The 14,692-nt window shown below is 41.0% G+C and overlaps 1 protein-coding gene across 1 annotated transcript in view; it reads left to right on the top strand.

Moving 5' to 3' along the window:
* LOC120945607 (pancreatic alpha-amylase-like) overlaps positions 1-12,202 on the top strand; it is a 30,049-nt gene extending 17,847 nt beyond the window's left edge. The window contains exons 6-10 of the mRNA XM_040359907.1: positions 3,786-3,908; positions 5,694-5,793; positions 5,891-6,012; positions 9,153-9,278; positions 11,793-12,202. Coding sequence (XP_040215841.1) covers positions 3,786-3,908; positions 5,694-5,793; positions 5,891-6,012; positions 9,153-9,278; positions 11,793-11,982 — 661 coding nt within the window. The 3' untranslated portion in view covers positions 11,983-12,202. The remainder of the gene's footprint in view (positions 1-3,785; positions 3,909-5,693; positions 5,794-5,890; positions 6,013-9,152; positions 9,279-11,792) is intronic.
* The last annotated feature ends 2,490 nt before the right edge of the window (positions 12,203-14,692 follow it).

The raw sequence follows: 14,692 nt of genomic DNA, 5'->3' as shown, positions 1-14,692 counted from the left end.
AGATAGATAGATAGATAGATAGATAGACAATTAAACAGATAGAGAGAGACAGAGAAAGAGAGAGAGAGAGGGAGAGCGATAGATAGATAGATAGATAGATAGATAGATAGATAGATAGATAGATAGATAGATAGATAGATAGAGCTGTAGATAGATAATTAAACAGACAGATATATAGATATAGATAGATAATTAGATGGATATAGATAGATAGATAGATAGATAATCAGACAGACAGCTAGCTATAGATAATTAGATAGACAGACAAATAGATAGATAGATAGATAGATAGAGACATAGAGATATAGAGCTATAGATAGATAGATAGATAGATAGATAGATAGATAGAGACATAGAGCTATAGATAGATAGATAGATAGATAGATAGATAGATAGATAGATAGATAGATAGATAGATAGATAGATAGATAGATAGATAGATAATTAAACAGACAGACAGATAGATATAGATAGATAATTAGATAGATAAATAGATAATTAGGCAGATAGCTATAGATAGATAGATAGATAGATAGATAGATAGATAGATAGATAGATAGATAGAGACATAGAGATATAGAGCTATAGATAGATAGATAGATAATTAAACAGACAGACAGATAGATATAGATAGATAATTAGATAGATAAATAGATAATTAGGCAGATAGCTATAGATAGATAGATAGATAGATAGATAGATAGATAGATAGATAGATAGATAGATAGATAGATAGATAGATAGATAATTAAACAGACAGATAGATATAGATAGACAGACAGACAATTAGATAGATAGATAGATAGATAATTAGACAGAGGTAGCTAATAGATAGATAGATAGATAGATAGAGACATAGATAGATAGAGACATAGATAGATAGAGAGAGAGAGAGAGATAGATCTATAGAGAGAGAGATAGATCTATAGAGAGAGAGAGAGAGAGATAGATCTATAGAGAGAGAGAGATAGATAGATAGATAGATAGATAGATAGATAGATAGATAGAGACATAGATAGATAGAGACATAGAGCTATGGATAGAGAGATAGATAGATAGAGAGAGATAGATCTATAGATCGAGAGATAGATAGATAGAGCTATAGATAGATAGATAGATAGATAGATAGATAGATAGATAGATAGAGATATAGAGCTATAGATAGATAGATAGATAGATAGATAGATAGATAGATAGATAGATAGATAGATAGATAGATAGATAGATAGAGACATAGAGCTATAGATAGATAGATAGATAGATAGATAGATAGATAGATAGATAGATAATTAGACAGACAGATAGATATAGATAGATAATTAGATAGATAAATAGATAATTAGGCAGAAAGCTATAGATAGATAGATAGATAGATAGATAGATAGATAGATAGATAGATAGATAATTAAACAGACAGACAGATAGATATAGATAGATAATTAGATAGATAAATAGATAATTAGGCAGAAAGCTATAGATAGATAGATAGATAGATAGATAGATAGATAGATAGATAGATAATTAAACAGACAGATAGATATAGATAGACATACAGATAATTAGATAGATAAATAGATAGATAATTAGACAGAGGTAGCTAATAGATAGATAGATAGATAGAGACATAGATAGATAGAGAGAGAGAGAGATAGATCTATAGAGAGAGAGAGAGATAGATCTATAGAGAGAGAGATAGATAGATAGATAGATAGATAGATAGATAGATAGATAGATAGATAGAGACATAGATAGATAGAGACATAGAGCTATGGATAGAGAGATAGATAGATAGATAGATAGATAGATAGATAGATAATTAAACAGATAGACAGACAGAGAGAGAGAGAGAGAGAGAGAGAGAGAGAGAGAGGGGGGACAGGCAGGACAGTCAGATAGATTAGATAGGCAGACAGAGATAAGAGATTTGTAAAGCACAGCTGCAGGACACAGGCACTCTAAGCCCTCACACACATACAGGAGATGTGAAGCACGGCACCCTCCCCCCTCCCTCCTGTCCTCTCTCAGTCCGATCACAGTACAGGCTGAGCATACAGCACAAGGTGCTGGACATGATGGGGTGGACAGGGACACTGGACAGGACAGACAATGAGACAAATAAAGTGTTTTTAATAAAGTTTCTTACCTTAGAGTCCTCCTGGAGTCAAAAGCGAAGTAACACTGCCCTGGGGAAAGCACCGCCCATTTCCTTCTGCAGTGAGGAAGCAGCAGGACCCAATTAGAGAGGAGAGTGGAGACACTGGAGAGTGATTGGCTCATGGCGCACAGCACATAGCCACAGAGCTTAAAAAAAAACTGCAAATGAAGCGTCTTGCCTGCTGCATTGGCATGACGCTTCAATGATGCTATAGCAGTGCTCTGAGTCTTTGACCGGCGCTCACCCTGAACATGCACCGTCTTAAAGGACCTTTTTTTTTTCTTAAAGGGCCCAAAAAAAAAATTTTTTTTCCATTTTTTTTTTTTTTTTTTTTTTACTGGCTTTGGGGAGAGGGGGGGCGGCGCCCATGCGCCCCCTATGGACGGGCCGCCACTGGTGAATAGGTAGGTGTACAATATACCTGATAACCATTCACATGGGGGGGTGGGATAAGGGGGCCCGCCAACAGACCCCCACAAGCACCAGACCAGGGTTGTGGGGACGAGGACGACTTTGGGGACCACAAAGCAACCTCCTCATGTTGAGGGCATGTGGCCGGGTATAGTTCGGAAGGTTTTTTTTCGAGGGGGGGGGGGGGCAGGCCAATTTTTTTTTATTTTGGTGTGGAGTTCCCTTTAAAATCCATAACAGATCCGAAGGGGGGGGCACTCCAATTTGTTTCCTTGATTTTATTCTATGTTACCAGGAGCCGGCAATACATTACAGCGGCAAGCAAAATTAAATGAATTTTTTTCCTTTAGAAATTTAATTTTGCTGCGCCACTGTAAAACACATCACACAGATTCACCACTTTACAGGCAGACTAAGGGGACCCCCCAGGCATGATATTTAAAGGAATATTAATTTTTTATTTGTTTCACTTCAAGCATTATTGAAATCACTGCTCCTGAAAAAACAGTTGTTTTAAAAACCTATAATAACTTGCATATAAGGCTTTAAAATGAGCACTTTTGATCTTTCATGTTCGTGTCCTGTAGATTTTAATAGGGTAGTGGGTACGCATGTTCGCACACATTTTTTTGACTGTTTGCATGTTCTGGTGCGAACCGAACCGGGGGGTGTTCGGTCCATCCCTAGGATATATGTCTCAAAATCCTTATTTCCTGTCCCACTTTTCCTTACCTTGCTGTTTTTTTTTTGTTTTGTTTTTTTTTGTTTTTCTGTGTTACTGCTTATCTATTATCTTACTCATTTTCTTTGCAATTAAGTAAATAAAAAAAAAAATGGCAGGACACACAATGGTCTCCAGATATAAAAACCCCAAAGAAATCTAGCACAAAGTTCTTTTAAGAAAATTTACTTTGTAAGGTACTTTATATTTTTATACGGATTTGTTGTTCTTCATAACTAATTATTATTTTGAGTCTGCTTTAAATGTGCTACCATTTAGAAGAAGTAATTTCAGTGTCTGCTTTCTTTTCTGTTCCTATCGTGTTTTGTGACTTACTGGATCATTGGCATAGAATATAGCTTTTTTAGAAATATGCCGTAACCAAACTTGTTGAAAAGCTTTTCTAAAACATTGTATCTTTGGTAAAAATATCACTAAAAAGCAACTGATGTGTTAAATTATTTTTTTAAAATGCTGTTCATTATTGTCCCTCTGTAGGAACTGGGGAGAAGGTTGGGGCTTTATGCCAAATGATAGAGCCTTGGTCTTTATTGACAACCATGACAACCAGAGAGGACACGGTGCCGGTGGAGCTTCTATCCTTACTTTCTGGGAACCTCGGTAAAATTTACAAATAACTAAAGAATGTTTTTGTGTGTGTAAAGGAGTATGGATTTCCCTAAGGTGCTGAGATTAAGTAGTATCTAGTCACCAGCAATGCATTCTAATGCCGCATACACACGGTCGGAATTTACGACAACAAATGTTCGATGTGAGCTTGTTGTCGGAAAATCCGACCGTGTGTATGCTCCATCGGACATTTGCTGTCGGAATTTAAGACAACAAATGTTTGAGAGCTGGTTCTCAATTTTTCCGACAACAAAAGTTCTTGTCGAAAATTACGATTGTCTGTAGCCAATTCCGACGCACAAAAATCCTATTCATGCTCAGAATCAATTCGACATGTGCTCGGAATCATTGAACTTAATTTTTCACGGCTCATCGTAGTGTTGTGCTTGACCGCGTTCTTGACAATTGAAATTTCCGACAACATTTGTGTGACCGTGTGTATGCAACACAAGTTTGAGCCGAAATTCCGTCAGAAAAAAATCGCGCCCCTACAGTTTTGTTGTCGGATGGTGTGTAAGCGGCATAAGTGTTGAGCCCTCATATTAACACCTCTGGCAACAGGTGATGTGCCATAAATGGAAATTTCATTAAACTGGTGCACACAGAATCTGTTGCAGCTGTGCATAATAACCAATAAGCTCCTACCTCAGCTTGTCCAGTTTAGCTTTTACAATGAAACCTAGAAGCTGATTGGTTACTGTGACGGGAGTCACTTTGGGCGGGGGGCTGGTGGAATCCCTTGGAGAGGTTGAGAAAACCTTGCTCCAGCTCCCCATGCAACTCTTATGTCTAAGTCACCCTGTGTCTATTAGGGGCAAGAAAACAATGGACATTAAAGCGGGGGTTCACCCAAAAAAAAAATTCTAACATTACATTGAGCCGAGTTGTGAGAATGACATATGCTGTTTTTTTTTATTTCCTTGCCGTACATACCGTTTTATCTATATTTTCACCGCGGCTTCCGGGTATGTAATCTGCGAGACTGGGCGTTCCTATTCACATGCTTATTGATTGACATGCTTCCCACCGGCGAATACAGCGTGTCACGAGTTGCCGAAAGAAGCCAAACGTCGGTGCGCAGGCGCCGAATAGAGCCGACTCGCAGTCCGGCTTCTTTAGGCAACTCGTGACACCCCCCTCACTTGCACTGCTGTCGCCACTCCCCACACAGGAAGGCTGCCTTACCTTAGGAGATGAGGAGGAGTGTGGCTGCTGCTCCTCGCTCCAGCTGAGGGAAGAGCCAGGGCTTCTTCTCACGGCCTAAAACAAAGGCTTCTCCTCCTGGCCGAACATTAGATTAGGGGCTGGGCGCATAGATAAGTGAAGGCGGTACCCGTATGCCCCTTATGGACAGGCTGCCACTGCTCTGAACTCAGTGTGCTCTCTTCCAATGATCAATTGACCCTCCCTGCTCAGCAATTCACTGGGAAGTTTAGTGTGCTGCCACTTCTCCTCCCCAGCCCTTATGCTGCTAAGAACAGAGGGAATGTGATCACTTATAAAAAAAAGGGGGAAAAAGTGTTTTATACAATTTTTTTTATATCCATACACAATTGGTTTGTCTTTCGTTTCTATTTTAAGTTGAATGTTTTTTTTTTCACAAGGTTAACATACGTTAAGCTTTGACAGTAAAACCTGGAAGCTGATTGGTTTATGTGCAGAGCTGCACCAGATTTTGCATGTTTTGGTATATAAATGATATTGGCACAAGATCCTCCATAAATTATCACAAATAGTACCTCATCAATTTTTTTGTCTTATGATTTTTCCATCCAGTCCTTACAAGATGGCTGTTGGCTTCATGTTGGCTCATCCTTATGGATTTACACGTATCATGTCCAGCTTCAGATGGCCAAGGAACTGGGTGAATGGCAAAGTAAGACACACTACTTTTCACAGAATAGATCAGGATTGCAATTACTGTCATGTAATATTTATTAAAAGTGTATCCGAAATGTTCACTTTGCTGATAGGATGAAAATGACTGGATTGGACCTCCAAGTTACTCTGATGGCTCTACTAAGCCAGTTACCATCAATGCAGACACCACTTGTGGCAATGACTGGGTTTGTGAGCACAGATGGCGTCAGATTAAGTAAGTATTTGGTCATTACCTCAGGTTGAATCGAAATTGCTATGTATCATAACCATGAAACTTCGGCCCAACAAATAAACTATATCAATGTATAATGGGATATTGCCTAATGAGATGTTGTCAGTATATATTAAACCAATATTATTCCACTTAAAGTGGAACTCCAGGCACAAACACATCTTTATAGATTCTGAACTGTAAAAAAAAAAAAAAAAATTACCTTTGGGCAGGTATGTTGGACTATAAATATAAAGGATCCTTGTCATTTATCCATTCCTCGTCTCCCCTTGTTCATTCATAAAATGTCTTGCAATCTGTGAACCATTCACAATACACAAGACATGCTGTGAATGGAGAAGGGAAGAGGATGGGCAGATACATGACTGGATCACTTCCCTGTATGAGAGACTGAAGTAAAATGAAAACTCTATACAAATGTATATATTAACTATGAAAATAAAATTGCTTCTATTAACAGTCTACTACAACTGCCCAGAGTTCCGCTTTAAAGTGAAACGGGTTGCTTTGCCCTGCATTCTTTGATCTCTTATAAAATATTTTGGCAATAGCTTGGAATCCTATGATACTGAAATAAATCAATAAATATCTAGTATCCTAAAATATCTGGCTTGATTTCCTTCTGTGCTACTTTATATTTATATTTCTGTCCAAGTGTCTGATAAAAATGAGTCCCAAAAATACATTTTTAAACAGTTGTCTATTACATTAAGATTTAGGCTCCATGCACACTGGGCTTAACATTTTTTGGGGCAGATCCTCGTACAGCGGCGCATTTATGCGCCGGGCGTAGCGTATCTAAGATACACTACGCCGCCGTAACTTACCTTTTTTTTTTTAATCCACAAAGAATCTGCGCCGTAAGTTACGGCGGCGTAGTGTATCTTTGGCGGCGTAATGGCTCACAATTCAAATGGCTGTGATGGGGGCGTGTTTTATGTAAATACGTTGTGACCCGCCGTAAACAACGTTTTTTTTAACTGTGCATGCGCCGTCCGTGGGGGTATCCCAGTGCGCATGCTCGAAATTAACCCGGAACAAGCCTATGCTTCCGACGGTGATATCATTCTACGCAAATCCCTATTTGCGAACGACTTACGCAAACGACTTAAAAATTTAAAATTTCTACGCGGGAAGGACGGCCATATTTAACATTGAGTACGCCTCATAACAGTAGCTTTAACTATACGCTGGAAAAAGCCGAACGCAAACGATGTAAAAAAATGCGCCGACCGGACGTATGTTCGTGGATCGCCGTAACTAGCTAATTTGCATACTCAACGCGGAATTCGACGGAAACGCCACCTAGCGGCCGCCGAAGAATTGCAGCTTAGATCCGACGGCGTACTAAGACGTACGCCTGTCAGATCTAGCCGAGATGCCGTTGTATCTTGTTTTGAAGATACAAAACAAAGATACGACGCACAAAATTTGAAATTACGCGGCGTATCAAGAGACACGCCGGTGTAATACTTTTGTGGATCTGCCCTGTTGTTTCTACAGGAGTTTTGTGTTCTGCCTCTAGAAGCAGCTCAATGTTATCCTATGTGTCCATGCATATTAGGACGTTTACAGGCATATTTTGAGTTTCAGGTTTAGAGGCAGAAGAAAAACAAAACCTTCTGGTTCGCATTTCTGATTGGAGCTTGAAGACAAAAAAAAAAAAAACGTAGAACTTTCCTAAACTTGTCTAAACTTTGTACAAAAAATGCTCTAAATTAGCATTTTTTTAATCCAGAGAGAACATACTTTATTTAAAGTGTGCATGGAGCCTAAATCTTAATGCAATAAGTAACTATTTAAGGTTTAAAAAACAAACAAACCAAAAAAAAAAGCTTCAAACATTACTGAACCCAGGACCCTGCATTCACTATATCTGGTCTCCCACAGTACACAAAACATGCAAATGCAATTATTTAAGTACAGTGGAACCTCGGATTACGAGCATAATCTGTTCCAGGAGAATGCTCGTAATCCAAAGTACTCGCATATCAAAGCGAGTTTCCCCATTGAAGTCAATGGAAACGAAAATAATTTGTTCCGTATTGACTTCAATGGCATGCAACACCGCATGCGGCTAGAGGTGGGGGGCGCCGGAGAGACTTGGAAATGTCTGGAAAGGCCAGAGGACACCTCTCGGCTGACCTCAGGAAACCTCAGAAAGACTCTGTTCCCAGGGTTTGCCGAGGTCAGCCGAGCTGTCCTCGGGCCTTTTCATGCATTTCCGAATGGCGCCGATCGGCTGCGATTGGCGCCGTTCGGCTCCGGCGTCCCCCCACCTCAGACTAAATGCGGTACTGCACACTGCTTTGGCCTGAATCATGCTTGTTAACCACGTTACTCGCAATCCGAGGTTCCACTGTAAATATAAACTGCTAAATACCCTTTTCGTTAGCAGTCTTGTGACTTCTATCAGTGTCCAGCTAAGCACCGACTAAAGCTTGTAGGAAGTGTTTTCATTCTCCTCTGACTGTGCTATGAGGCAACATGACGCCTGACGCTCTGTCTGGACAGTGCTAATTGGCCCTGTTCTGATCACATGCACCCTTCCAAAAAAGAAAAAAAAAACCACTAAACTGAGCATGTGCAGAGTGCCTCCCAAGGCTCTGTGCTATCAGAAGATGGATTGGGGACTTTAAACGAAGGGGAGGATCAGAGAAGACAAAATCAAACAGCTGTTTTACACATTGAGGAGGGTTAATCTCTTAGGTTCCACAGTGAGTATAACAAGCATGCTTTGCTGCATATACAGACTGATTTTACTGTTGTGGGTTCAGTTAATATTGATTTTTGAGGTTCTAAATCAATATATTTGATTTATAACCCGACTTGAAGACTTTGAAGCAGCCCCACTGTGAACCAAGTCTAATAGAGGGGAAATATTCCAATGGGGACACAAGATCTGGCGACCCTAGTGACAAGCAGGGACTCTCACTTCCTGTTTTGGCTATAGGATAACATGTGAAGGGACCCTAATGGTACATACTGTATTTGTAAAAAAAAAAAAAAAAACACTGACAGGGGGTATAACCCTGCTATACTCTTGCCCTTAGTTCTGCTTTAAACATATCTTTCAATTTCAGTTAATCAATGTCCTAATAGTAATGTGTTTTCCTTGTTAGGAACATGGCCATCTTCCGTAATGTGGTAGATGGACAGCCCTTTTCTAACTGGTGGGATAATGCGAGTAATCAGGTGGCCTTCGGTCGTGGAAACAGAGGCTTCATCGTCTTTAACAACGATGACTGGTAAATGTGTTGTTTGCTGTTTTGTGCATATGATTACTGGAATTGTGATTTGATTTTACAGATTAGGAGGCTAGTATCTATATAAACAACATGGTGTAAACATATGTGGCTTCTTGAGATTGTAAAAAAAAGCCTTCCAGTAGGGACTTTATATATGCTTGTTTATTTTGTGGCAAGGAAGAGCAATAGCATATGATGGCATTAATTAAAGTGGTTATAAAGGCTGAAGGTTTGTTACTTTAAAGAAAAACTATACTCACTCACATACCTCCCAACATTTTGAGATGGGAATGAGGGACACCTACTAGCAAACGTATGTAGGCATAGGACACACCCCCTGTCACACCCCTTAAAGGAAAATTAACACAAAAAGGTTCATTAAATCCACAAGTGCTTTTTTTTACCACTACTATTCCTTTATATTGGTTTTTAAAATTTACAAATGCAGCAATTTAGAAACTGGATGAAAGGTTTAGCACTAGGAAACACTTTTTGAAAGATAAAAAGTGCATTTTCTATACAACTATATAGATCAGACAGAAATGAGGGAGGGGGGAGAGGGACAGAGGGACATTGCTCCAAATCAGGGACAGTCCCTCCAAATCAGGGACAGTTGGGAGCTATGCTCACTCATGCTCATACTGAGCTCCCTGCCTGGCCACTGACATCTTCAGGTGGCCGCCTTCCAGATCTCGACAGCTGGCCGCTTCCATTGGTCGGGCAGGGATGACATCACTCTGTCACATTCCCAGGAGTTCAGTCATATTTGGCATTGCTAAATTTGTACAGTAAAGCATGCAGGTGCGTGGCTCACTGTTCAAGAGTGTACGGGCAGGTAGGTAACTTTAATTCAGAAGAGACAAATATGTATCTTCTGCATTAATATTCCTTTTATTTATTTTAGGCCTAAAGTTCTACTTTAACCACTTGCCACCCAGGCCAAGTCTGAAATTTCTCTCCTACATGTAAAAATCATAATTTTGTTGCTTGAAAATTACATAGGACCCCCAAGCATTATATATATATATCTTATATCCCTAGATAATACAATAGTGGTCGTTTTTCAAAACGTGTTAGCCCAATTTTTTTGCATAATGTGAAAGATGAAGTTACGCCGAGTAAATAGATACCTAACATGTCACGCTTCAAAATTGCACACGCTTGTGGAATGGCGCCAAACTTCGGTACTTAAAAATCCCCATAGGCGACACTTTCAATTTTTTTACTGGTTACATATTTTGAGTTACAGAGGAGGCCTAGGGCTAGAATTATTCCTCTTGCTCTAATGTTCACAGCGGTACCTCACATGTGTGGTTTGAATACCATTTTCATATGTGGGGGGCCTCACATCTCACCTCTTGGCTGGTATATAAAAATATATCAGCTTCCTAGACAGGGTGCCGCCATTTGTTTGAATGCAGAGGCCATGCGTGACGTCATAACATCATGCCCTGCCTCCGACGATCATAGATACTCCGGCGACCATCTTGTCCGCCGGAAATCTCTATGGTAAACATCCAGCGGATCTTGTCTCCGACTCACCGTTCGCATCGGTGAGTCGGTAAAAGCACCTGAGGGTGGCGGGAGGGGGTTGTCCCCTCTCACTGCCCATAAGAACGATCAAGCGGCTGACCAGACGCTATAATCATTCTTATGGTGCAGGGAATCGCCGTCTGAAAAAGACAATATCTGAATGATGCCTGTAGCTGCACCCATCATACAGATATACCCGCTCAAAGTCAAGGACGTCATATGAGAGCTGGTAGGCGGGAAGTGGTTAAGGTAAAAAATGTCACTAGCAGGGAAGGGGTTAACACTAGGAGGCAATCAAGGGGTTAACTGTGTGTCCCAGGGAGTGATTCTAACTGTGGGGGGATAGGACTGAATGGAGGAGAAGACTGATCGTCTTTCATACTTAGTATGAACAACAGATCAGTCTCCTCTCCCCTGAGAGCACGCAGATCTGTCTGTTTACATGGATAGATCTCCGTTCTGTCTCTCTCAGGAGTGATCGCGAGTGCCTGGCAGCCGCACACAAATTGGCTCTGTGGTCACCCCGCGCGCGTCCACGATGCATACCTACAGAGATTTGCCCAGGCGAACCAACCTGCCGCAGTATACCTGCGGCGGCTGGTCGTCTAGTGGTTAAAGTATTTGGAAAACAAAATGCATTAAAAAAAGCCTTTTGTAGAACAATATATCGAATTAAATTGGCCAAAACACAGGACTTAGGACTCAGAGCTGACTTTCACATCTCAGTCTTTGGGCTGGTGAATGTGCTCTTGGCACATAAACATCTGCCACGCAGTGATGCAGATGTGCAGCGTGTGGGCGTTAAACCTTACCCTTTTCCCTTTCGCGCATATGTGTTGGGTGGTCATAAAGAGGTTCATTTGATAGAATCGATTTTAAATATACTGTAACCATATGTATAAACACAGAGATGTACTGCATTTTAATTTTGGGGGTAACATGTACTTTAAGGTCATAACACACCTGTCATTTGACTTGCAGGCACATGGATGTTACTCTGTATACTGGTCTTCCTGCTGGTACCTACTGTGATGTCATCTCAGGCCAAAAGGAAGGTTCTAGTTGCACCGGTAGACAGATCAGTGTGGACTACAATGGCAATGCTCGATTCCAGATCAGCAACAATGATGAAGACCCCTTCGCTGCCATCCATGTTGATGCCAGACTGTAAAATGCTACAAAAATGAATTTTATAAGAACATCTATTTCACATACTGTACAGTGAAGTGACCTCTCTGTTGTTGAGAATGCTGAGTTCGTACTTAGATACTTGTAGTACATCTTTTTACATGATAGAGATTCACTGTATAATGAATGGAATGTTTAGTTAGTCTACCTGCATTCTTTCTAATCCTGTCTATACACTTAATAAAGGGACAGTAGGGAGACTACCTAGTCTGTGTGTGTGTTTTCTAATTGCTTATATACAATAAGCCAAAAATATATCCTGTAAACCTTCAACATTCCCAAACTAATTTTATTCGAGCATATGGATGGGCATCAAAGGGTTCCATATTCACTAAACCAGTCTAATTTTCTTTTAAAACACAGTGCAGATATACAGTACATTACTTATATTAATACTCAGGGAATCGGATCTATAATATTATTAGTGGTAATACAATTCTAATTATTAACAAGTTGCATACTTCCTACAGACATTCAGTGCTAGGTTGACAACATGGGAACAATCATGAACAGTCTAGAGGCTGGAAATAAATATTCTTAATTTCCAAACCCAAAAGAAATTTGTATTGTGATTTCCATCTGAATTATAACAAGCTCTAAGCAAACATATTATTTTACCTAACTAATAAACTAGTTCTAGCACACCCATAAGTTTTGGTTTAATAAGAATATGGGTACAACTCTCATCTGTGTCTTGTGATACCCTCGAAATCCTGGGAAACAGTGATATAAAGATTGTAAATAATAGGCAAACTGATTCAGGTGTGACTGCATGCTGAAAATAGAAGAAATGGTTAAAGCCGACAGCGGTAAATAATTCCAAGTGGAATCACAGTTTTGGCATTAGAATATCAGTAAATGTATAACGGTTCCCCTCCCCTGATCTAGCTACGCTTACTGCTGTATAAGTCCAAAACCTGACCATTGATGAGTATTTGAAAGAGTCTGCACTGGGGCTCTGGACAACTACACAGCAACAAATGCCTCTTCAAATGAACAAATTAGTAACCGATGTACTGTCTGTTTGGCCCCTTTTATAGAAGTGGACCGATTAGGTCTGCCTGTCCATTTTTCAGGCAGACCCGATCGGACCACCCATTGTTCTCTATGAGGTGGCGAATGTCAGACGATCCGCTGGGCACCCGATCCGATAAAATCTGCTAAAAACAGACATATGGGGATAAGTTTGCCATATGTCCGGTGGATTGGATGACAATTGGATAGAAACAGACATGCAGTTTGTTTCCATCCGACCACCCCATAGAGGAAAGTGGGCTGTGTCTGTGGCTGCTCTGCATAGCGGAGCAAACACGGACCTGACGTCCGCCTGCCCAGAGGGGATCAGCGGAGAGATTCCCCGCTGAGCAGGCAGATCTGCTTGGACGGGTCCTCTTTGTCTGAAGGGGGCCTTTAGGTTATTACACACTGAAAGAAAAAACAGATGTGAGACACACATTAAGAAGATTGACCAGGAACAGAGGTCTTTAAACTGTGGCGCAGGGGCTGTATGTGGCTCTTTGCCTGCCTTTATCTGGCCCTTGGTGCACTATTTCTTACACAGATATAAGATACTATTTGTCCCACTGACACCAATGATGGGACACTATTCCTTCCACGGACCCTAGAGATGGGGAACTAATTCTCCCACTGACACTAATGATGAGGCACTATTCTTCCTTCTACTGACCACAGGCACTATTCAATGTTTTTTACTCCCACTAACCACCTAGTCTATGGCATTGTTTACTCCCACGGAAGCCAGGGCTTTAGTTGCCAACATTCCAAAAAAATGTTTAGGGACACTTTTTTTTTGTCTGTAGGTGGAGTATTATTTTAATTAGGGGGCAAGAAGTAGAAAATAGAGGAATGGAGGGAGGGAGGATAAGAGAAGGAAAGAAAGAAGGAGTGAGGGAGGGAGAGAAAAGGAAAGAAAGAGGAAGGGGGGGAGGAATAGAGAAGGAAGGAAAGAAAGAAAGAAAGAAAGAGGGAGGGAGAGAGAATGAAGGAAAGAGAGATGGAGGGAGGTAGAGAGAAGGAAGGAGAGAGAAAAATGAGTGAGAGAGCGAGCTGGCTTCTCGGCCATAATGCACTTTGTTCTTTGCAGACAGAACATTCTACTACAGTTCAGTCATAATAAATGTAGTTCTTCCTCACCTCATTCACTAACGCACCTGGCTTCTTTCCAAGGCAGCTCCATTCCACAACAAGGGCAGTAACAGCGCAATGAACAGTGCACCCATTGGCTGGAAAGCGGTGCAGCCCGCCTTCTGCTACCTCCTCAGCCAGTAGCTGGCTGAAGTTTTCTGTGACATCCCTCTCTCTCCCTCCATCATCCAGTCGCAACTACCAGCCCGCCCTGGATGACACATTTGCCGACCATGCTCACACCGCACCGGGTGGCGGCAGAGCGGTGTGGCTTTATTATGGGGGATCAGACCTCCGGGCCCAGTCCGCCCCTGCCCGGGACAAAGCATATTTTCTGGGATTCTGACCTCAACACGGTCAGACCGGGACATTGGTCTGAATTCTGTGAATGTCTCGGACAAATCGGGACTGTTGGCAACTATGCAGAGCATATTCTTCTCCCACTGGCTTCTGCCTGATCCCCCTAAAATTTGAAAAGCAGTAAACAGGCCCTTTGTTTTGAAAGTTTGGAGACCCCTACAAGCACTGCTGTAAAGCAACTGTCTAAT

The sequence above is a fragment of the Rana temporaria genome, chromosome 7 (assembly GCF_905171775.1).
Source record: "Rana temporaria chromosome 7, aRanTem1.1, whole genome shotgun sequence".
NCBI classification, from domain to species: Eukaryota; Metazoa; Chordata; class Amphibia; order Anura; family Ranidae; genus Rana; species Rana temporaria.
Note: the sequence above shows the minus strand (reverse complement) of the source record. Positions and strands in the feature narration are given on the sequence as shown.